This window comes from Oryctolagus cuniculus, chromosome 1 (genome assembly GCF_051225735.1).
Source record: "Oryctolagus cuniculus isolate XC-2025 breed Fujian yellow rabbit chromosome 1, ASM5122573v1, whole genome shotgun sequence".
Lineage (NCBI taxonomy): Eukaryota > Metazoa > Chordata > Mammalia > Lagomorpha > Leporidae > Oryctolagus > Oryctolagus cuniculus.
The window spans coordinates 213137296-213161864 of record NC_142867.1 but is presented as its reverse complement, the minus strand read 5'-3'; the positions used below and the strand labels follow the sequence as shown (position 1 = coordinate 213161864).

Genomic DNA, 24569 nt, shown 5'->3' with positions numbered 1-24569 from the left:
AAAGGGCCCTGGTGGCCTGGGAGGTTGGCATGGCTTGACTGTCCGTGCACTCTCAGGACAGTTGGTAAGCATGGCAGGCGGTGAGACGAGTTGCCGGTGAGCCCCGCCCCCTAGCACTGGCTCGGTACTAACCCAGCTCTGGGGCCTTCTGCCCCTGTCTGGACCTCCTGGTTCTCATTTGCAACCGAGGAGGTTGCACTAGATCTGTGTTTTTCCAGGCTGCTTACTGTCGGATTCACGCACACGCACACATACACTGTTGGATTACACACACACACACATATGCATGACCTGACAAAAGCCTGGCGATTCTGGATGAAGCCAGGTGGACAGGGAGAGGCAGTGCCTTTCTGTGCATCCACCTCCCCTCCTCTAGGGCACCAAGGCAGCTCCAAGGAGCGCAGGCCTCAGAAGGATCTAGAGAACACGACTGGGCCCTGAGATCATCGCCTCGACCCAGGCTCACCTTTCTGATTGCAAATGGTGTTAGCTGCACCATTCTGCCAGGGGTCCCTGTTCTGCCTCTTGTCCCTGGGTTGCAGTGTCAGCAGCTAGTGAAGGGGGCAGGGGCAGTGCACAGCAGGGTCCAGGGCCTGTTGCACTGCCATGCACCACCCCTGCCCCTGGGGATGGTGGGGAAGCTGCAGCGTCCTTGCCTGGCTAGGCGGTTTGCCTGCGTTTGCCCCCTCTCTCTGGGCTCCCTCTGGCTGGTGGCATGCCCAGAAACCTTTGCACCTTTCTCAGCTTGGCAGGAGGTCTTGCTTTTCATTTGCAGGGACTTGTAAGTTACAGGATTTCTTTCTTTTGCTCTCTAAGGAGGTAATTGTTTGTTTGTTTGTTTTTCCCTAAGAAAATTACATTTCCCCCTTATTGACTCCTGGAGATTATATATTGGGAACCAAAACAAACAAAATGAAAAATAAAAAAGACTCCACCAAAAAAAAAAAGGCCCCAGCAAATATACCCTTTAGGAACAAATGAGCTCATAGCCAGCCGCTGCAGCTGCTCGATTGCTCTTCGGAGCCTGCGGGATCCCCGAGGGGGAGTGGGATTGTTCTGGGAGCTGGGGATGAAGCGGTGCCGTGGACTGCAGAAGTGCCACCAGAAACTGCACCTCGCAGGACACTCAGCCTCCTGATGCCGTGCAGGCGGCGCTGCCCAGGCCCAGCGCCTGGCTCTGTGCCTTTCTGTGAAAACGGGAACACGAGGCATTTACACCGCAGGCGAGACTCAGAACAGTGACGGCGCCCTCTCATTGCTGCAGGAGCAATAAGCCTTGGTTTCCAGCACACCACCCTAGCAACCGCCGTTGCCCAATGAGTGTGCCTGTTTGTGGGTTTTCTCGCAGATAATGAGCTCCTGTTTCAGACATGGTGCTTTGTTTTTCACACCAACTTGCTCCATCCGTGTCCACACTGATCTGTCTATATTTTTTTAACCTGAGTGGTTATATTTAAGATTCCTCCTAAGTAGAATCATGCATGAAGAGTCCCAAACCCTTCCCTGGTTCCTCGGTGCACACCCATTGATGTGCTGGGAAGAAGATGGGCTTCGGGGATGGGCAGATACGGGTTCTAGCCCTGGCTCTGCCACTCACCAGCCGGCTGACCCTGAGCAGGTTTCCTAATTCTCTTTTAGGCAACTGCTCTGTTATCTGTCAGACGAGGTGCTGGGAAACATGGTTGACCTCCTGGCCTTGTGGTAGGGATTAAATAGTAACAGATGTGGAGTTCCCAGCACATAGCCTTGTGGGGAGGGAACGTTCCAGCGTGGTGGCCAGGTCAGCCGCGGCGTGGCCAATAGCAAGAGCCCCATGTGTGGCTCCCTCCACAGTGCCTCCTGGGAGATGACCCTCCCTGCAGCTGCATGAACCTGGAGCTTCTGGGTGCTGTCCTGCAGTGCCAGGGCCGCCTGAACCAGGAGCAAAAACTCTGTGCTTGGCCCACCTGCAAAGACCTCCTTTTTTTGGCATGATGGCTGCCATTTGGAATATTACCTGTGTGTTCCCATTTGTGAGCTTTGAGGGGATGAATGAACGTTGCTGTTTGTGGTTTGCCCAGTTAGGTGTTCATTTAAGCAGCCAGTGACCAAAATGAAAGGGTATATGAAAACCCCTAGTGGAGCAGGGAGAGTAGTGATGGTTGTTAAATAAATCGGGAATAATGCCACTTGACGACCTAAGTTATGCTTTTCTTTTTGTCTCTTTCTTTTTTTTTTTTTTTTTTTTTAGCTCTAAAGCAAATCCTGAAGTCCATAATTACCAGGTGAGATACTGCTTTTAAAGATTTTCCCGAAGTTTCTGAATTTCCCAGAAGGAATAGTTGATAATCAGATTGGAAGAACCAATAACATTGCCTGTTTTCTTGCGGGAACAGCCAGTGCAGACCCCCTCTCCTGGTGACCCCTGCTGTCTCTGGGTGACCCCAACTGCCAGTTTCTCTCAGCCTTGTCACTGAGCAGGCATTGGGACTGGAAGTTTCTATTTCTGGGTTCGGGGTGTGGGGTCAAACACAAGTTCTGGGCAGCAGTCCCGGGAGGCGGCTTTTTGCCAGGCTGTGTCCTGGGCCTGGGGGACATGAGGCCCTGGAGACGTGTCCCCAGGAAACGCTGATTCGGTCAGCTGTTTGGGCAATGTTAAATCCCACATTCCTTTGCTCGGACTTTACAGTACCCACTGGAATGTCAGAGTAACAGATTCTGCAGAAGAGACACGTGTTTTATTTTTTGTAGACCAATGTTCCGCAAAATCAACTGAATATCTGGGCATCACCCCTCCACCCCCTAAAGAAACCAGCCTCATCCCTCCCTTTTAATTCGTTTTGAAGTTCTTGGTGGCAAACGTGACACGTCACTATGAAAGTCGGTGGTCGCATGACAGATGTGGACCACTGCCCAGCCTGGATCGAGCCAGTCCCTCCTCAGCCACTGTGGGTGACTGTCTCTGGCCATTCACAGCCTTGTGCAACCCGGCTCCTGCATTCTGCATTTGCTTCTCACCATTTCTCATCACACGCCATATGTTCAGCTCACAGAGAATTACATAATTGTTGCCCCATGCTTTCTTCCCACCACTTCCTTGTCCATGCTCGCCTGCCTGGAATTCCTTTGCCTCCCATCCCTGCTCTAAAATATCTTCCAAAGGCCCACTCCGAAGCCACCGCCTGCACATGGCCTTCTCGGATCTCCTCTCCTGGCAGCCGCCAGTCCTGGTGTGTCTCAGCCCTGCTGCATGTTCTCAGCATCCAGCAGCTTTAGGAAAAGTATCCAGGGCCTGGTTCTCACCCTGGAGAGATCAGATGAGAGACCAAAGAGGCAGAAGCTGGGCATCCAGGGAACTGCCGAGCCTCGGACAGGGGCTCGGAGGAGCAGCCGGGCAGGCAGGGGGCTCTGGGTTGGCAATGTGTACCCCACCACGCAGCCAGTCATTTCTTTGTGCCTGTCGTGCCGTCCATGTCTGATGATTTCTCACTCGGGGCCCACTATGGTCCTGAATGAGTGGGAGTGTCTGAGGGATACTACTCTCCCTGGCTTCCGTGCCCTGTCCCCAGTCTGGCTTTGAATGTCACTCAGTACCAGAGTGATTCCATCTGCCATTTCACTTTGGAGCCTTCTGATTATCTGCTTTTATGATCTCTCATTGCTTACCTGGAGGCAAGATCCCATTGTATTATAGTTATGAGGTTGCCATATATGAGTCTTTAGAAGAATTCTGTAGCCGTTGACTTGGGTAAGGTGAAATCCAGTTCCTCATGACTGCAAGGGCCAGAGTGTAGCAGGTGGAAAGTGCTTTGAACTTGGAAGGAGAAGTGTCCCCGCTTCTGTCCTCCTCGGCTTCCTTGGGTTCTTGGCTCTTCTTATTCACAGGATGCTTCTAGGTGGCGGGATTCTCAGGTGGTTGTTGGCTGACAGATGATCTGTGCTTGGGAAAGGGAGAGGGAGAGAGAAGGAAAGCCCAGCAGGGCAGCCCCAGCTGCGTGCCGCCCCTTCCCCGGGAGCCTCCGGCTGCCTTCCGTCCCGTCCTCACTGCTCTCTGGCTCAGAGTGAACCTCGAGAGTGTTGCCGAGATCGGAGCTACAGTCCTTGTTCTTGAGACGTTGTTCTCACAACATCTCTGGCCAACACTGGTGCTTTGCACCTGGCCAGGCCTAGTGCTGTTCTGTCACTGTGTGGGGGTGAGCAGACAGAGGAGGAGCTGGGAAGGGCTGTGCACGGCAGGGTTAGCCAGCTGCCAGGGGTGGGCTGAGGCTGCTGAGGTCATTGCTGTCATTGGGAGGGCGGCGGGGTGGGATGGGGGGGGTTCCTCATCGTTTGGGGCTGTCCCTGGGATTACAGGATGTGTAGCTTCCCTTTTGCTCTGTCATTGTGACAGGCAAAAATACACGCAGGTATTTCCAGTTGTCCGCGGAGGGACATAACTGCCCAGTGGAGAACCACCTGGGTTAACAGTAAAATCCTTCTTGATAGCAGGAAACTTGAATAATCTACCAGAGGTGGCCAAGGAGGGTTCTGGGACCTCCTCTTTACACATGTGTGGTTGAGCTTCCCACCTGTCTCTGGTGGGTCTGATTTGGCTGTTTGGACTTGAGGGCTCAGCTCTGGGTCTCTCATTCTCTGTGACCCAAACACCTGGAGCAGCTTGGCTCTGGGCAGGTCATCTGCACCTGTGGGAGTCTGTACCCATGGAATTCTGTTGCCGAGACGTTCTGCAGCCCACCGTCCTCCCGTGGCTGCTTCAGACTCTGCTGCTGTGGAGCTGCCTTGGAGCAGGAGAGGCCATTGAGACACTGACGAGGCAGGAAGGGCCTCATGGGCCCATGATAAGTGGATCAGAAGAATTGCTGAGAGTTTTCTGTACCACAGAGCAGGCTACTGCCTATTAATCAAAGCCGCAGGGGAAGGAGAAGGAGGGGACAAAATAATTAGAAGATTAATGGTGGCCAGACTGTTGTGGCTTAAGTGTCTGGAGGGCCTCCTTTGCCCCACAGAAAGTTTAGCTTGGAGAACCCAGGGCTGCCGCCAGTGTCTGCGATCGCTGCCCTCTGCAGGCTGCAAGTGGCAAGGCAGTCCGCTGCCCGGCCTGGGCCTGGCCCCGCTACACGACAGCTTTCCTTCCTTTCGTCCGTCTGTCCTTCCATGGTTCCTCCCTCTCCTCCTGCCTCCTATGTTGTCGACATAATAAGTGCTCTGGCTGCTTTTTTTTCTTTCTTTTAAATTGCATTTTAGAAAATGGTTTTGATTGCTTACATCAGGGAGAAAAGGAAAAAAAGTAAAGCATCTGTGGCCCTGCTGCCTAGCGTCCGTCCCAATCTCCATCTGCGTGTCGACGTAGCCATTCTCTTGGTTGTCATAGTTTCAGCCATGGAGAAAGTTGTTAGTGAAGAGAAAAATCACCCCGAACCTTTCCTGGCCTCCCAGCCCCCTGGCGTCCTGGCCCCTTACCTTGCCTTGGCAGGCTGGGGGATGCTTCGCCGGGGCACACCAAGAAGCAGGTGCTGGGTGCCAGCCCCCCAGCCTTTGTTGGCAGAGGAAACGCGATCCTGGGAACGGAGGGCTTGGCTGTAGCCTGTCCGTGATTCCCAGCCCCCCCTGCCCCCAGTGAATAAAGCCCATTGAAACCCAAAGGTCACCGAGTAATCCGGTTTGGTGTTTTGTTTCTAGCCTCAGTACCATCCTAACATCCACCCCAGCCAGCCCCGGTGGCATCCGCACTCCCCAGGTGTCAGGTAAGTGCTGGAGCTCACGCAGCTCTGCCCTCCCCAAAAAAGTCCGGATCCCACGCGGTCAGGAGCGGGAAGTCTCCATCAGGAGCATCCTGGAAGGCGGCGTGCTCGTGCCAGGGGCGAGAACCTTTCCCAAAGCAAAGGAAGCCGCCACGAGCCCAGTCTTAACTAAAGCAAGTGTGTGAAATAAAACGGAAATGCTCCTGTAAACAGTCACTTTAACCTCAGATGCGTCTGGCTTGGTTTTGTATTTCAGAGACGTGACGTTGAATTTCTAAGTAACGCTTTTTGGTCCTGAGAACTGGTTTACTTCACATGTGCCCAGAGCTCAGGGATTGTTGTGGTGGTGCCTGTGGTCAGGGTTTGTGTTTGGCTCAGCAAAGTTGTTCGGGAAAGGACCATAGGTTTATGGTCGCGGTTGCAACTACAAAACCACGCGACCCCACCACTGTAGCCCGGACACAGCATGGCAGCAGGAGGGCGTGGCTGTGTTCCAGTAAAACACATTCCCAGAAACAGTGGGGTGTGACCCCAGGGTGGTGGACGGACCCCTGCTTCTCACCTCCCACCATCCTTCCTAGGGCTACTGGCATCAGCTGTGCTGTGCTCATACTTAAGCTTGAAAGTTTTCCTTAAGAGTTGGATTTGAGCTCACTCTCCATTGGTGTTGTCTGTGTCCAGCTCTTTCGCAATTAGAATTGGCGAGTTCAGTTGGCGTGAAGGTGAGGTTGCCTTGCTCCTGGAGCAGGTGCAGAGAATGGGGTGATGGACGTAGTCCACTTAGAGCGAGGCTCAATTAGAAGCTTAATAGAAGTTGGGGGTCCAGTGACCCAGCGATGCCGTTTTATTAGAAACACGTGATACTCAGGTACCTCTTGAAACTGATTAGATTAGTAGAGTAATAATTCTGAATCTTTCTGTATCTCAAAGACAGTTTATTTTCCAGATGTGAGAAACAAAAGAGATTCATTAGAAGTGCTGTTTTTATTAACGGGACTTTTAGGAAATTTTGCCATCAGTCTTGCGCACTTTGCACGTCAGTTTCCTTCTGAACCGTGCGTGACCTAGCCCAGCTTTTCACCACAGGCGACCTGAGGACAGCTGCAGCCAGGGCTCCTTGCCGGGCCCTGATGGCTGCCAGCCTCGGCGTCACCTGTGAGCCTGCTGCAAATTCTCAGCCTTGTCCCAGCCCTCCTGCCCAGAATTGCTGGGGTAGGGCCCAGCAGTTTGTATGCAAGGGGACTTAAAAGGTTCATAGAAAATGGAATTGAAATGTGCATTTATTTTGGAGCAAGAAAATTTTTGAAATCTGCCACATGAGCTGAGTCTCCCAAAAGTTCCTGGAAAAGCATATTATGCAAAAACTATGCATGGATTTTCAGAATTTTCTTCTCCTTCAATTCCATTGTCCACTAAATTTTTAGCTCTCCAGAGATAGTCCTGAAAGAGTTCACTAGCCCACAGTTTTTGGCAAATGCTGCTGTCAGTGGCACGTTTCAGCAGTGAAGGAAGCATTCCCCCCTTTACCCAGCATTCCCCCGCTGACTTGACCTTCAGACACCCTTTAGGGATGATGACTCAGGCCTAGACACAGCTTTTCTCTATTCAGAAGTCAATGGAAGATCCACCTCGGGAATTTTTAAGCGCTCACATAGAAAACCCATTCCCTTCCCTTCGTAAGCCATCTCCATTCATGGCTTCCCCCGCCCAGTTCCTTTGCATTTGTGTTGCTTCACTCACATCTCTAAATTTTCTTCCATTCTCCCGCTAACCGTTCACTCTGCACACACAACAGGCCACCCTTGCACGATGACAGGTCTCATTGGAAGGCATCGGCCAGTGGAGACGACAGCCGTTTGGACTATGTCCATGACCAGAACCAGAAGAACCTGGGAGGGATGCAGAGCATGGTGTACCGAGATAAACTCATGACCGCCCTCTGAGAGACTGAAGCATTTTCCCTCCATCCATTCGCCATCACAGTTGCATTCCATGCAGAGTGTCTGGGCATCACGTAGGGGTGCGTTTGTTCAAGGGTCTTTAAGGAATGGTCTGAACGGTGTGTCCAGTCATCCGGGGAAGTATTTGAGGATAGCCACGATAGCTAGTCGTGATTTACTATTGACTGCAGTTTCAAGAAAAATGAAGGTAGTTGAAGGCTCAGGAATCGATATTCTGATTTTAAATTGGAGTTAAGTCTGTGTTTGTCAATACTGCTTTATACTTGATACTCTTATTTAATTAATGGGGCCAAGTAAAACCAGAAACACTTGGGAAGGCATTTGGCACACAGTACTGTCGGAGGGCTGGAGATTGCCAGGGCCTGGCCCCCACCACTGTGTGAGCAGGGGTTTGCCATTTCCCTGTATTCGGCCTCATTTCCCCATCTGGAAAAGAGTGGGGTGGATTGAGTGATCTCCAAGGTCCTAAATCCTGTGATCTATTTAGATTTAATTATTTTTAGGCTGAGGATGTGTATTTAAATTCCTTAAAATGAAAACTGCAATATCCCCTTCTCCAGCAGAGGGTTACCCCTTTATAGAAACTAAAGAGAGTATGTAACTTATTAGATGTTATATAAATACAGGGAGTCTTTGAATTTCATATCTTAAAGCAGTTTAGCCACCTTGAACATTAGCGATTGTACTAATCATAGCATCTGTCGTGATAGACTTTGCTGCTGAAGTACAAGAATGATTTTTAATGTCTTAATGATCGGTGCTGCTAACGCGCATGATTGCAGAATCCACGCTGTCAGGATAGGGGGATTGTTATTTTACCCTGGACGTCACTCCTTTAAAAAGCAACATGCATTCGAGATGATGCATTTATGGCTCAAATGAAAGCAGATAAGGTTTTATTTGAAATCGTGCCAAAGCAGTCTGAAGAACAGTGTAAAATAGGCATTGCCCCAGTCTTTTTGTAGAACTAGAAATCAACGTGTTGTCTTTTAGGGTAAAATTTGTACCAAAATATTTATTTTCCTCGTTTCAAAGCAGGAGTTAAACATCTCTGCTTTCAAGAGGCAGGACTGAAATATTTTTCCATTAGGGTTTTTGTGAAATCAATTCATTCTTGGGCCACTTTTGTAGAGGTAATTGCAATTTGGCCTGTGTGAAGTCCTTTAAAAGATGTAATGACATCATTTGAGCTATTTTATTGCTAAAATCAGATCTTTTCAGTTACCACAAAAGTCTGTTTAGGAGAGAATGAGCTTCATACTTTGCACAATGGAGTCAGCCACCCACAGTCCCTCCCCAAGGTGTTTGTTTACTGGTGTATTCTGTTTGGGCAGATGTTTCCCTCTTCAGTGTATGTGCTGCATACAAATAAATGTGTTCTGCATCTTTTCATCTTGCTGATAAACATTTTTACAAATGTGTTTCCAAGGAATAAAGATTATTCTTGCTTTTTTTGGACTCCATCTTCATTTCATTGATTCTTGCTTCTGCACAGAAGTCTCGTGTGGACAACCTCAGTCATGGCACAGTTGGCTTTTGGAAATCTGAAGGTGAGCATTTAGTGACTTGGCGTGGAGCAAGGTCATCCTAGAATAAGACTGCCCTGGGCAAGAGTGGCTCTTCTTATAGGCACTGTGGCGGAAGCACTTCCTGATTGGGGCAGCTTTGGGGAAGGCTGTGGTACCTGTTCGCAGGTGGCAGTGGGGCTTTCCCACTCAGAGTCCTGTGGCAGGGGTGGGTGTTTGTCCTTGCTACTTCTGCTCTAGTAAATACCTTTCTGCTGAAAGTCACTTGAGTGGGTTCAGTTTGTGACCAAGAAGTCTAACCATCACGCACACTTGTGATGCCCTAATTGGTAATTGAAGGCTACATTTTTCTTTCCCTAGCCTGGTAGACCTTCCCCTGCTACATCTCGCAGCTTTCATCCTTTTAAGCACCCCCTCTTCTGTCATCCGGTTAGGCATCACTGTTTCCTAAGGCCTTGGCTATGCCTCTGGCTTTTCCTCGTTTGCCGCAGTCTTCACATTCTGTATGAGTTTCTATGATGCTATTGACTCTGAAACCATTCTGTCTAATCCAGGCTGCTCTGAGTTTCCAGACCGACATTCCAGCTTGTATTTCACACTTCAAACTCCATGTGTCATAAATTTATCCTCTTTAACCCCTCCGCACCATCCCAAGACAAAGTCTCTTCTGCCTGAATTCTCTTATTTTATTTTACCAAGGGGAAGAATGTGTACGTTATCCACGGTTCTTCTCCCTTTTGCCACCCGTAGCCAGGCAGTCCTGGGTCTGTTCAACTCTGCCTCCTTGGTGTTGGCATTGAGCTGTTGAGCCGTTCCTCTCCCTCCTTCTCAACACTGGTCCTGTAGAAGCTCTTGCTCTGGCTGAGATACCCGGTGCCCGCGCTGCTCTTCCTGACTCGGACAAGCTTGTTCTCCTACTCATCCGTGGAGGGATCTTTCTAAAACATCATCTGTGCCGTTCCAGCGCTCGGCCTCTGCCGGGCTTCTCCATCTCCATGGGATGGAATCCGAGGTCCTCTCTATGGAAATGCCCCGCTCTGCTTCCGCCCTATTGCTCTAGCATGTTCCACCCACCCCTCCCATTTCTCACCCTCCTGTTTAAAATCCTACAATACCACACTGCTTGTGGTTCCTGGCACTCACCACACCCTGCTGTTACTCACACCCGTGCCTTTGCAGATACTGTTCCTGCTGCCTAGATATCTGTCACTCCTGTGCCTCCCCCCAACTCCTACTCATCCTTAAGCCTCCACTCAGACGTCATCTTGTCCCAGGGCCTCTGTGACAGCCCCACCTCTGCAAATTGGGTTAATTTCTGTGCTTTGTGTTCCACTATTCTTTCCCCCTCCACCCCCATGCATAGTAACATTGCACTCACAGCTTTGCATTAAAATGGCCTTTTTTGTTCTTCTCATCCTGGAGTCTGTATGCTCCTGAAGTGGGAGCTCAGTGTTTGACTTGCCTTTGTTCCCCAGTGCCTGAAAGATAGCAGGTGCTCAATGAATGAATGTTCAACACATGAATTATTCCATATTCATTCTACAGGAAATGTCTCACCAGATAACAGGCAGGACTACGTCACCTCTGGGCTGGTCTGAAGGTATAGGAGCAACCTTCTCCAGCCCCGGGGCATTGCATTTTGAGGTCATTGACCACCATGTGATTTCTGGATTCTTCTGTATGGTCTGAATATCATTCAGCGCATCAGCTGTGCACTCGTTTGAGGCACTGGCAGAATGTTGGGCAGGGCAGGGGGCAGTTCAGCCATGTGCTTTGAAAGCCCCATGGGGTTGCCAGTGATCCACAGTAATACAAGGGCAAGTGGCCAAAGGCTGTGCCTCCCACTCTTGCCTGTGCTACTTCCCTTGATCTTCCTGGCATCCTGTGAGGTGGGCGGTATCCTCTTCACAGATGGGAAAGCTCAAGTTCAGGGTTTAATCAAGAAACTTGCATATGTCATGCAGCTGGTGTTAAGTGGGAATGCTGGTTCCCAGACCTGCGTTCTCAAGTCCTGTGCTCCAGTGCCTGAGCCATTAATTGTTCCACCATCATGACCCTACTGATCCACATCTCCATGCGATGATTCGGTTATGGTGAGCAGTTCACTCCACTAAAGCCTACTTATTAACGAGAGATCAACCCACCAGCATCAGTGGTGTAGTGGCTGTGTGTACCTACAGCCCCACCTGCTGCTGATTAACCCTGTCCACTTTCACTGTCACCACCACCCCCACCAGTCTAACTGCCCGTACAACCATGCACACACTCGTGGGTACCCTCCTTGTCTTTTTTGCCAGTGGTCTAAAACTGTGTCTGTCCTGTCCCGGTACACTCCTCCCCTCAGCAGTCAAGTAACCCCTCCACACCTTGCCACCTTCCCCCAGACTAATTACCCTGTCCACGCATGCATTCATTCAACCACAGCCCTGGTTTCCAAGGGGCAGAGTTGGGGCATAGATTGTTCTTAGTGAACCTACTCCTTGTTTGAAATGATCCACTGCTTCCTTCCCAAAAGTTCATGAACTATTCACTTCTTCTGGGGTATTACATGCCAGAAAAATCAAGGTTACTGTTCCAAAATGAATGGAATTAACTTTATCTAAATTCACTCATTCCTGTTTATCTAACAGTGACTTGAACAGATTGTCATCAGGTTGATGTATATTCATAGGAGCCAGAAGCCCTGAAATCATGCCTACAAGGTAATTACTTTGGCCTTCAAACCCTCTTGCCCATTCGCTTCTTGAGCCACCATTTCCACCACAAATGGTTCTCCTTAACAGAGGTGGAGTAAGAACAGTAGAAGAGTCTTTTCTTTGTTTTTCTTGCCTGTTAACATTGCACCACCCTTCCAGGTCAGTGACTTCAGACTCCTGGGCCTTGCTCTGAACAGAACTAATGACAGAGCCTTTTTGTTGCCCTTGACTTTGCAGTTTTAAGTAGTCTTTTAAAAGCAGCTCATCAAAGAACTCCCTGGGCAGCCATATTGATCTCTGTGGATCAATATTTCTCAAACTTAGCTCAAAGTCAATTCCCTGACCAACCAAGTCTTCCAAAACATTCCATGTAAATACCTTCGATTGGCCTGGAATGATTTGCTTCCGCCACCTCACAGGACACGATGGACAAATGCAGAGGCAAGACAGAAGGGGGCCGAGCGGCAGGAAAGGCAAGCAGCAGTTACAGCAAGGCCCCTTTGTGTGTGGAGAAATGGCACCTGTTAAGAAACCCCAGGGATATCTAATAGGCAAACAAGTGTGAAATTGACAGTCTGCCTCAGCAAAAGAAATCTTCAATAATTCTGCAGATAGACCCACTTTTCCCAAAATTAGAGCACCAAACAATGGCTTGGACAGCTTAGTAAGAATAAAGATTGTTGGGCTCTTTAAGAGGTGGTGGTGGGTTTTAACGAGTGGTCCTAGGGGAGTGCGAGGTGGCCAGCAGCAGGACCTCGGTTTGGAAAAGCACAGCCTCTTTGGTCATGGATGTCTTGTGATAGCTCCATTTTAACTCTCATTAGAAGCAAACTTTTTTCTGAAACCTGTAAGACGTTAACAAGTTGCCGGATGGACTGTGTGCTCAGCAGGGTTTTGCACTTAGACCTAGGGTGAAAAAGATTTTGAGGGCTCTATTGTACCTTAGATGGCTTTAACGTCCCCATTAACCACCCCCATCTCAGTCTGTTAAGTCAGGTGTGTGCATTGTCCTTCTCTCCAGCCCAGGAGATGGGCCCCAGTGAATTCCAGCCTCTGAGAAGGGAAGGTAGATGTGCGCACCTGCACAAGGTGAGAGCCAGGGTCGAGAAACAGCTGGAAGTTTGCAGAAGCAAGACAGCCAGGGATCACAGCCAGACAGGAGTGTGGCATTGAGGCTTTGTGGGGGTGGAGGGGAGTACAAGAACCCCACAGTTCCCTGATGAGGCAGAAACGTGGAAGCTGAGGAATCACACAAGTGATTGGAACCCAGCTTTGCGACACACTTACCAGGTTAGATTAGTCACTAACCATGGGTAATCTTGTCTGTTATTCCCTCGTTTTCCTCACCCTAAAGGGAATTTAACACTGTCTCACTGTTGAGAGAATTAAACCACATTACATGTGCAAGGGGTTTTGCTCCGTGTTTGATGCTGGCTGGTTGGAATTTTTAGTGGTTTTTGAGATGTAAGGTCATAGCTCTCCAGGTGGACAGAAGCAGGCCAAGTAGATTCAAAGTCTAGCCCAAGAAAAGAGTGTGTCTTGCAGGTTGTTGGGTTGAGATGTTATAATCTAAGTTTAGCAATGACTAGGGGTGCTAGGTTCCAAAGGGAAGATCAGATGCAAAAAGGTTAAGGAACAAGCTAAGGGCAGAAGCCCCGTGGGGGTCTTTGAAGGAAAGAGAGAAAGAAGTGATATTTCTGTCTGAGCCTCCGAGGATGTAAGTGTCCGGGCGGGATGTGGACGATGGTCTCGCTGCTGTAAATGGCAAAGCGGACGTGGAGAAAGCTGGGCAGACTGCTGAGAACCCGCTCCGCTGGTTTAATTGGGAGTCACGAGATTGGAGAACTGAAAACAGAGTGTCCACTCAGCTCTCAACCTAACTGAAGATTGTGACTTAGACAAAACAGAGGAAGCTTTTAGCTGTTAGGAGACTGGGTGAGAGTTACTAATAAAGGGTCCAGTGTACTTTTCTGCTTTGTTCTCAACAGGCAATACAGGCCATGGGAAAATCCACACAAATAACTGAAAGTGACTTCCTTTCCACCTTCTTATTCCCGGTTCCCTAGCTCTTCCCAGAGGCACACCTTGTTAGCATTTCTTCTGATCAATCTCAAGTATCCTGTGTATACACAAGCACATGTGTTGGTTTAACCAATCAATATGGGCAAACATTTAGGTCACATTAACTTCCTAAAATTAAAAGTGTGTTGCCATTTTTGTGCACTTGCACAAATCTTTCTGTAGATTAAATTCCATCAAAGCAAAATCAGGGTGAGTGTTTAGCGTAGCAGTTAAGATGCCACATCCGGTATCGGAGTGACTGGGTTCAGCACCCAGCTCCAGCTCCCTGCCTGCTGCTGACTCCAGTGATTGGGTTCTGTCACTCATAGTGGAGGCCTGAACTGAAGGCCTGGCTCCCAGTTTCAGCCTGGCTCAGCCCTGGCCATTGAGAGCACATGAGAGTGAACCAGCAAGTGGGAAAACTCTCTTGCTTGTCTATTTTTCTCTCTCTCAAATAATTTTTTTAGAAAGTAGAGCCACTAGGTTGAAAGATATGTACATGTGTAATTCGATACTGCCTAACAAGGTTTCCTTCCAAAGATCCTGCACCTGTTTACACTCCTTGCCCCATCCCTGCTCTCAGTAGTTTCGACTCTGCCTCTGTGACCTCTCTGGAAGCAAGCTCAATAGCCATTGCTGACTTTGTATTTTAACTTGTTAGTCTGATGAGTAAAAACCAGAATTTCCATTTTAATTACACTTCTTTTTCTTTTTTCAAGATGTACCTAGTTATCTGAAATTCTGAGTTATGGGGGGAAGGGGCGAGAGAGACATCTTCCATCTGCTGGTTTACTTCCCAGGCTGCAGAGGCCAGGGCTGGGCCAGGCCAAAGCCAGGAACCAGACAGCTTCATCCAGTTCCCCTGTTACAGTCGAATTAGAGTTGAATTGCTCTTGCCACCCCAAAAACGCTCCAAGAGACCTTCTCTCATGTAATTAACAAAGGGTAAAGTTTATTGATGTTCCGACATGTCGGGGCCCCCGTCCCAGTACAGGCGAGCGGCCTCGAATAGTCTTGGGTTGGGGTTTTTATACACATTGAAACAAAGAAAATCAATCATTGCATAGAGCAGACAGTGGTATAGAGTAAACAATTGATACAAGTTAAGTGATTTTACAACCAGTTGATTTATGAATACAGGGAGTGATACCTAGGAATGCAGCCGAATGGCGATAAGGGACACATGGTGGAGTCAGGGGTCCAGGAGGCAGAGATATATGGTGACTTCTTCTATCTCACTTAGGTGAAACTGAGGTTACGCTCACATTGGGGTAATTTACTGACTAATGGCTATGCAGAGCAAATCTAACAAGGTCAGGAAAGTTCACCAGAGGAGGTTGGGGGGGAAGCGGCTTTTAACTTTTTAACCCTTCATTCCCCACTCCTCTTAGGCCAGGGTCTCTAATCTTAGAGACCATCTGTTTCCCCTTCTCCGTGTGTTACATATTGTTGATGAATTACCATGAGTTTAACACTTTCAGCTAGGGAGACTTAGTGAACCACGACCCAAATCATCCCTGTTGCTGAAGTCTGTCCCACTGTCTTTTTTCTAAGCGTTTACGTAGTTGAGCCATGTTGTCCTTCGCCACCCCTGTCTTGTCTACATAGAAGCAGCATTCCTCCTTAAGGGCTGCGCATAACCCCCCCTCCTCTATGAAAATGAGATTCAACCCCCGCCTGTTCTGCAATACTGAAATGCAGATACTGGGCTGTATCTGGGAGGTTGTGGAAGATTTGTCAGGCAGAAGGGGTGGGGATCTCCACCTGGCAGGTTATCAGGTAGAAGGGGGCAGGGCAGGATGCAAAGGCCGGGCTTCCAGTGAAACATTGTCAGGATGACTGAGGTGCAGATGCATATGCTGGACACATTAGGCCTTTATGTCACACACACATAAGCTCATAACTGACTTTCTGCCTAATATTTTCCCCTCAAGAGGTAATACCCAAAATTCTTCTTTGGGATTATGGATGGAGTTCCATTTTCTGTAACTTCTTCGAAGCTGGCATGTGGGCGTCGAGGGGGGTTTGGGTATTTCCTCTTGCTACCTGTCTTATGGTGTGCAACAGTGGCCTTGGAAAGACGGTGCCGCTCGGTCCAGAGGGCTGTTCAGGTAGTCCAGTGGAATGGGCTGGAAGCCTTGCCTGATGACCATTTGGAGTTTAACAGCTTTTAGTCTGTTAGAGACAAAACGAACAAGGGCATTAAAAACACACAGTGCAAAGAGAAGCATCAAGATTGCAGAAGTTATTGGGCCAATGAGAGGAAACAGCCAGGATTTCCGTGACCAGATATCAGGCCAGAAATCCCAGCCCTGCTTTGCCTGGTCCTGGAGCTGTTTGGCTTTTTCCAGGAAAATTTGGATTTGTACCTGTCTAGTCTGATTGACCCAGAGACAACATTCTTCCTAGAACATGGCACAGACACCCCCCAGAACAGCACTTAGCATGTCTAATTTTTTTATAACCTTTTGTGACTTCACACACCCTCTTTAACTTACTTGAAACATTTTATCATTTTTATTTTAGTTTAGAGTAAACTAGCCACCAGGATTCTTACAAGCCATGTCCTTTTCTTATTTAAAAAGCTCTTTTCTTTTTAACCCTTTTTACCAAGAACACTCTTTCCTTCTAAACCTTACTTACCAAGTACTTATTTTTATCCTTGTGATAGAGCCTGGTTGGCTCTTTCTGCCTTACCGGAAGACTGAGGTCTCCATGCAGAGTGAAGGTGCCTTACAAATCCCTTGTGTGATCTAGAGCTCTGGTTAAGGCAATCAGTTCTGCTAAATGAGCAAAAGTTCCTGGGGGCAGAGCATGCTGTAACTGTTGCATACCCTGAGAAGCAGGTCCAGTCTGACAAAGCTGCTTCCATCTATGAACCAAACTTCATCTGTGTTAGTCAGGGGACTGTCTCTTGGGTCCCTTTTGTTGGCATAGATTAAGTCTATAGTCTCAGTACAGGAGTGGAGGGGACCACTTTCCCCTGGAACTGGCAGGGAGGGCTTTTTAAGTTTAATACTATTGGATGGACTTTTAAGGCCTGGCTGGGTGTGTGAGGCCCAGACCTATCCATGGGGTGCTGTTAAGAGAATTGTAAGAGATGCAAATCTCCCTTAAGGGAGGCACCCTGTTGACTTGCATTACATGGCTGGACTAGGAGGAGAGCTGAATAGGAGGCTGACAGAAATAGGCAACTTGCATTTTACTGACCCTAGGCCATCCCCAATAGCAGTGGCTGGAGCTGGAAGCTGGGCAGAGCCAAAGGCTTTTTAGCTCGGGGCCACAGGGCCACAGGGTCTGCGGTTCTGAACCAGGAGTCCTTCGACACCCAGGGCAGTTCCATGTCCAGTAGCCTTGCTCTTGGCAGAGTTGACAGAAGGCAGTCGCTGTTACAACAGCTGCTTGCCCAATGCCCTGGCTCCTTATGTCAGCAACAGGTGCCATTTGGGGTACATTGGCTTTGCTGGGTTTCCTTGACAGTGGATCACCATGTAAAGCAGCCACTGATTGGCCTGTTGCCCATCCTTACATCGCTCCTGCTGCTAGCTTGCTCCTCAATTTCCTGGTCTCTAATAAAGTGGACCAAGGAGGCAGCCTCTATGATGTCAGTCAAGGGGGTGCTCAACCCCGTCCCTGATTTTTGGAGTTTTTTGTTTTTTTGTTTTTTTTTTTTTAATATCAGGGTGAGCTAAAAAACTATGGTCATGGGCAAATTCTGACACTTAGTATTTTCCTGCGAGTTAAGACCGTGCCCATGAGGAGAACTATGATCTTTTAGGTAAGATCAACTGTGGTGACCTGCTTGCATACTTTGAGGTCATCAGTACAACTTCCTATCTATCCCTCAATTTGGTTTAAAAGGGGAGTTCTGCCCATTTACCGCGTACACCAAAAAATCGATCTAACCTCTTATTATGGCTATGCTGTTTGGTCCTCTATACTGTGACCAGGCATTATTATAGAAATGGTCAGTCATAACTTCCCTTCTGGAAAAGAAAAGAGGAGAAGTGAGGCAGTGAGTCGGGTCTCTAGCCTGACTTTCTGGGCTTTCAGATTTAACCAGTGTTTAACCAGTGCTTACTGCGTAGCCTGACTTAGAGGAGAAATTGTGGCAGAGGTCTCTGCCATCCTTTGGCCTCCAGATATTTACCGTGTAGCCAGTGGGTTATGGGCCTGGGTTTCTGGGCTTTCACTGCGCAGCCTGTGGACACCAGAGACTTCCCGGGCTCCTGGAACCCAGCTCTCCAGCACCCGCTGCATAACCATCTCCCGTCGTCTCTAAGTCTCTTTTGGCACACTTTTTTCTTTTTGGCTAGACCTTCATTTGATCTATATTTGAACTAGCAATGCCTGGTTGTTACACAATAAATTACTTAGGCAGAACATGAATTCTATGTCTCTTGTTGTCGGATAAACCAGAAATAAAAACCCTGAACATTAGAGTTAGTACACAATTATCATATAACTCAGAATAATTTAACAGAGTCAAAAAGAGCTTACAGGACCTAATTTTAGAAATGGCAGGGTAGCCGATTAAACAGACACTGTTAAAATAGACATTACAGTTTTTGTGAAAACAGATTTTAAGATTTATGATTTAGACTATTTTTAAACATTTTAAAACTTTTTATGACTTGTTTATACTTTTGGAAACTTTACACCCATAGTTACTTTTATATAGCCTTGAATTGTCATGTGTGGACAACCTATGAGAATACATGCTAACAAACTCAAACAGTCTCTCTTATCGAATTTGAGATGTTAAAAGTACACATAATACACTTTTCCAAGTTTTACTTAGTACTGATGTCTAGATGACTTAAGACATAGAGTTATTAATGAATACCATACCAGTATCTGAAATAGAAGTCAAAATTACATTTTCATGCTTTTAAGTAATATAAGGACAACACCTCCTGAGCAGCAAACATGGTCACTAGTGCATGGTTACAACTTTGAAAAGATCTTTATCATTAAAAGAAACAAGTTTAAAGCACATCAAAGACATGTAAAACTGAGCAAGCAAGCCACTGAGCAAACCGAAGGGCATTTGCATTATCTCAATTTTCTGAACCAATCTGCATTGGCTTACTTTAGTTAACAACATAAAGGCTTGTATACACAGAATTTACTCTTATTTTTATAAGACTATTTTAGCTGGAAAGCAAAAACATGAATACAGCATAGGTCTGACACCATTTATAACATTTTAATACATTTTACATAGTCTGAATTGACTCAAGCAACTGTTACTTTAACAAATTCAGAGTCTCATCCTTTGAGAGTTCCAGGGATCCGACTGGAAGCCCAAAGTTGGAAGACTCGATTTAGAATTTAAGCTGTCAGAGTCAAACCATTTAGCCAAAATTAGTACATTTTTGATCAGTTGGGTAATCACTCAAACATTAAAAACAGATAAACAACGTAGTCTCAGTACTACAAATAGAAAAACATGAAACCTTCAAGACAAATGAAACTCTTATCAGCTAAGTCAGGGACAGCAGCACAGAAAAGAGCTGATAAAAGCCCATTTACATTTTGGAATAACCTGTTAAGAATTTTTAAATTAAGACAACATTTTTAAAGTTTTTATTATACAGTTTAGAACAGTTGGTTCTGAATGGAATTTTCCCATAATGTGTCCCCCTTGGTTGTACAAAACAAGAGATAAAGACCTCCGGAACAGGCACTGATCTGGAGTGAGATTGCTTCGCCCGCCTGGTGAACACGGAGCTGCAGGTTACGGCCCATTTAGACTCTGTAGCTGCAGAGCCGTGGAGCCACAAACACATTTACACCACACACACGCTGTTTTCCATTGCAGACACCAGGCAGGTCCCTGGTAGAGGGGCAACAGAAGCCCCCCCTTCCGCACAAAGGCGGGCCTGAGTACTGAGTGCCCCAGGGTGACTTACCGGGTCCTGAAGTCCAGGAGATCCATCCATTTGCCCCATTTGGTCGGCCATGGGGAGTCAGTCTGGGGGGACGGGTATGGCTCGGGGAGTTAGGATCCTGAGGAATAAGTCAGGAGGCGCGCCTTCCCATCCTCCGCCTGCCATTCCTGGGCCCCAGCTGAGTCCTGCAGGTTGAGGCTCAAAGGGCCAGCTTTGTTTGAACACGCAGGGGGTTTCAGCACTTGTTAATGGCACAGCAGGGGTTTCCCTGCTGCCTGTGAAGGGAAAGTGGAGGGATCTGCTGGCCCCTGGGGAGCTGCTTCTCTTAGCCCCTCCTGTGGCCCCCGCTGCCGGCCCCACAGCCAGGGCCGGGCGGCTGGTAGGGAGGAGGGAAAATCAAATCTTCAGAGTCGCCCTGTAAAACAGAATAGAGCGGCGCCGAGGCTGAAGTCTTAGTTTGTTTTATCTGCTTTGCTGGGATGGTCCTGGACGACTAAAATTTTTTTTTTGAAGGTTGTTTCTGAGGGAGTAAAAGAGGCTTTAACCAGGAAAGGGAGTTTTTACCAGATCTTGCCAGACCAGGATGTCAAGGGTGCCCTTAGGCGCCCATCCTACTTTAAAGGTAGGCCAATCTGCAGAACAAAGGGTGGTTAGTCTCCCTTTCTAAGAGTTGTCTAAATCCGTCCATTGTCTGAATTTCAGAAAGGTAAATACAAATAGCCAAAAACAAACACCAAAGAGACTCACAAAAAGGCACTGAACAAAACAAAAAAGACAAAAATGGAACATCGGCCTCACGCCTGCGGAGCGACCACTTCGTTCCTACAGAGGTGGGGAGCCTGCCCCCCTACAGAGTCCCAGATGGGGTCCGAGAACCACACTGACACACAGACACAGATACTAATGCAAGTTCCGGAACCACTTCAGAACCTACAAATGCAGACTCTGGGACCACTTCAGAGTCTCGCGACTATGCCACACACAAACAGACAAACACAGACTCCGGAACCACATCAGAGTCCTGTGACAATGCCGACAATACAAATGCAAGTTCCGGAACCACATCAGAACCTACAAATGCAGACTCCGGGACCACATCAGAGTCTCGCGACTATGCCACACACAAACAGACAAACACAGACTCCGGAACCACATCAGAGTCCTGTGACAATGCCGACAATACAAATGCAAGTTCCGGAACCACATCAGAACCTACAAATGCAGACTCCGGGACCACATCAGAGTCTCGCGACTATGCCACACACAAACAGACAAACACAGACTCCGGAACCACATCAGAGTCCTGTGACAATGCCGACAATACAAATGCAAGTTCCGGAACCACATCAGAACCTACAAATGCAGACTCCGGGACCACATCAGAGTCTCGCGACTATGCCACACACAAACAGACAAACACAGACTCCGGAACCACATCAGAGTCCTGTGACAATGCCGACAATACAAATGCAAGTTCCGGAACCACATCAGAACCTACAAATGCAGACTCCGGGACCACATCAGAGTCTCGCGACTATGCCACACACAAACAGACAAACACAGACTCCGGAACCACATCAGAGTCCTGTGACAATGCCGACAATACAAATGCAAGTTCCGGAACCACATCAGAACCTACAAATGCAGACTCCGGGACCACATCAGAGTCTCGCGACAATGCCACACACAAACAGACAAACACAGACTCCGGAACCACATCAGAGTCCTGTGACAATGCCGGCAACACAAAATGTGAGTCTGAAAACAGTTTATGCAATAGAAGTAAAACCTGAAAGACAAAGGGTGAATACTGATGCTGGCACCGAATTCCCGACCGCGGGAATTCCAGATGGGAGTTTCGCTGAGCGTCCTCAGTCTCCCGGTCCTCCCGAGGCGTCCCTCGAGGCTGTAGCGTTGTGGCTTCCTGGCACGTCTGCCACCCAACGTCTACCGTGCCAGCCCGAAACAGCTTCAGGCCTGAACCAGATACAGAAACAGAAATGCACGTGCACAGAGTCCCTATCCTTTAGGCGCCTTTACTTACCCCGAGAGATGTCCGTTGGAGACGTCCGTGGGCAGCAGAGCTATCTCGCTGGGGCCTCCATATGTTACAGTCGAATTAGAGTTGAATTGCTCTTGCCACCCCAAAAACGCTCCAAGAGACCTTCTCTCATGTAATTAACAAAGGGTAAAGTTTATTGATGTTCCGACATGTCGGGGCCCCCGTCCCAGTACAGGCGAGCGGCCTCGAATAGTCTTGGGTTGGGGTTTTTATACACATTGAAACAAAGAAAATCAATCATTGCATAGAGCAGACAGTGGTATAGAGTAAACAATTGATACAAGTTAAGTGATTTTACAACCAGTTGATTTATGAATACAGGGAGTGATACCTAGGAATGCAGCCGAATGGCGATAAGGGACACATGGTGGAGTCAGGGGTCCAGGAGGCAGAGATATATGGTGACTTCTTCTATCTCACTTAGGTGAAACTGAGGTTACGCTCACATTGGGGTAATTTACTGACTAATGGCTATGCAGAGCAAATCTAACAAGGTCAGGAAAGTTCACCAGAGGAGGTTGGGGGGGAAGCGGCTTTTAACTTTTTAACCCTTCACCCCCACTTGGGTAACAGAGGCCTAACCACTTGAGCCATCCTCTGCTGCTGTCCCAGGGGCATTAGCAGGGAGCTAGATCGGAAGTGGAGCAGCCAAGACTTAAACTGGCACTCATGGGATGCTGGCAGGCATCACGGGTGGTGGCTTAGCCTGTGACACCACAATGCCAACCCCTTAATTGCACTTGTGAACAAGGTCACATACCTTTTCATCTCCCTGAATCCATCTGTTACTGCTTATGAGCTGTGTGGAATCCCTCCCTATTCTTGAGCCATGCCGTTAAATAAAGAGGTTGAGAATGTAGTTAGCTGTCATCTTCGCATTCATGATAGTGAAGAAAGCGGGGACTGGCAGAACTGACGGTCACCAGATACTTTTTGGAAATAGACGTCCAGAGATTCAGTTAACAGCAGGGCACTGCCCTGGAGAGCTGGAAGGGGAATGTAGGTGACAGAAAAAATAGCCAGGGTAAAGGCATTGATTCCTCATATCCTGTTAGGCAGTTTATTAAGAACTTTCCACCCACACTTTGTAAATACCCACACAGACATTGTGAGTTTCCCTGGTACATTTGATCCAAGAAGAAGTGACAGATTTACTTTTTCTTAGTTAAAATTCTATTTCTAATATATTGAAGCCAGAAGTATAGCTGTATCCGAAGACTTACCAGTGGTTTTTTATTGAAGGAGAGGCTGCACATTTTAAAATACCAAAGCTGCTGTGGTGTAGGCTAGCCACTATACAGGATTAGGATAATGAGAGGACCGTCCCCCTGGGCTCGTGTCGGAAGGCACTCGCAGGAGCCTACTTAGTCATCCCCCACTGAAGGGAGAACGGCTCAGGCATCCACTTCCTGCAGCTGAGACCTCAGAAATGAGCTGTTGCTGTGCTAATGGCTCCCCCAGCTTCATCCCCTGGCTGGATAACAGACGGTATACCTATATTACACACAATTAAACCAAGAAGCCCTTAAAATGAGGCTCGGTTTATGGCCTCGGAAGATAACTAAGGATGTTTATAACAGAAGCTTCAAGACCTGGGGTTCAGACACAGGATCGTTTACGGAGACTTTCGGCCACTAATGAATACTGACAGGTTAATCCCCATCTGTGTCACCTCGGAAGCACGGACCCGGTGTTCAGCTCCAGCTTGTGAAATTAGATCTGTCTGTGCTCTTCACAGATTACACATTCTATTCCTCTATCCTGAGATTTATCCTAGAATAGATACTATTGGACTTTGACTCATTTGGAGAGTTGAATGATATCTGGGGAGTGGAGAAGTAGCACCCCAGCTCATGCCCACAGCTCTCTTGCAGGGAGCCAAGGATGATAAAGAGCTGGCCGTTGAGATGGTACTGAACACAGTAGCAGCTGGGTGCTTGCGACAGTGGCTGTTTTCCTGTTCCTGGAGGGCTCCCACGTAATACCGTCTGGGGATGAACTTAACGCCATGGCTAGAGGCAAGTCTGTTGATGCCACCCCCCTGAAAGAAGGAAAATGAATCTCCATTTGGGCCAAGAATAATGGCACAGGGACACAGACGTTGGCTGCCTAAAGATTTTATTTTGTAAGAAGGGAAAGTAAATAGAAAGAGAGTGCTGTAAGGAAAACAGGTCAGTTTGTGTGCGGTTTGTTTTTTTTTTTTTTTTCTTTTTTTCAAAGCAGGAAGAAGATTGAATAAACTCTTACTCACATGTCCCTGAGCAAAAATGAACTTAGGAAACAGTGATTCTCAGGACTCAGCTGCTGAAATTGCTTACGTCCTAGATCTCACCACAAAACTAGAGAGCCCTTCCACGCGGCTCCCTAGAGCTTCAGTGACACACGGCGACAGTGCACACACACACACACACAGCCCTGAAGACACACAATGAAGCTTCAGTGACAAGCATGAGTGCATGCAAGTGCACACACACACACACGCGTGAAGACACACAGACAATGAAGAAGCCTTTTGGAGACTTAGCAAGAGTAACAACAGGACAAAATGGATTTCCTAGCAGAAAAGCTTCAAGGCCTTCTTACTGATTCACTGAAATCACTGGACAGCAGTTGTGCCAGAGGAGAATTCCAGACCCAGAGTTGGCGGCA

General features: G+C 48.0%; 1 protein-coding gene across 5 annotated transcripts in view; it reads left to right on the top strand.

Moving 5' to 3' along the window:
• EPB41L4B (erythrocyte membrane protein band 4.1 like 4B) overlaps positions 1-24569 on the top strand; it is a 158590-nt gene that overhangs the window by 72053 nt on the left and 61968 nt on the right. For 4 of the 5 annotated variants that reach the window (XM_051843334.3, XM_051843327.3, XM_051843328.3 and 1 more), the window contains exons 14-15: positions 2231-2264; positions 5659-5723. In XM_051843334.3, coding sequence (XP_051699294.3) covers positions 2231-2264; positions 5659-5723 — 99 coding nt within the window. Of the gene's footprint in view, positions 1-2230; positions 2265-5658; positions 5724-7515; positions 9145-24569 lie in introns of those variants that run through there. The other variant, XM_051843357.3, reaches the window with a different exon arrangement.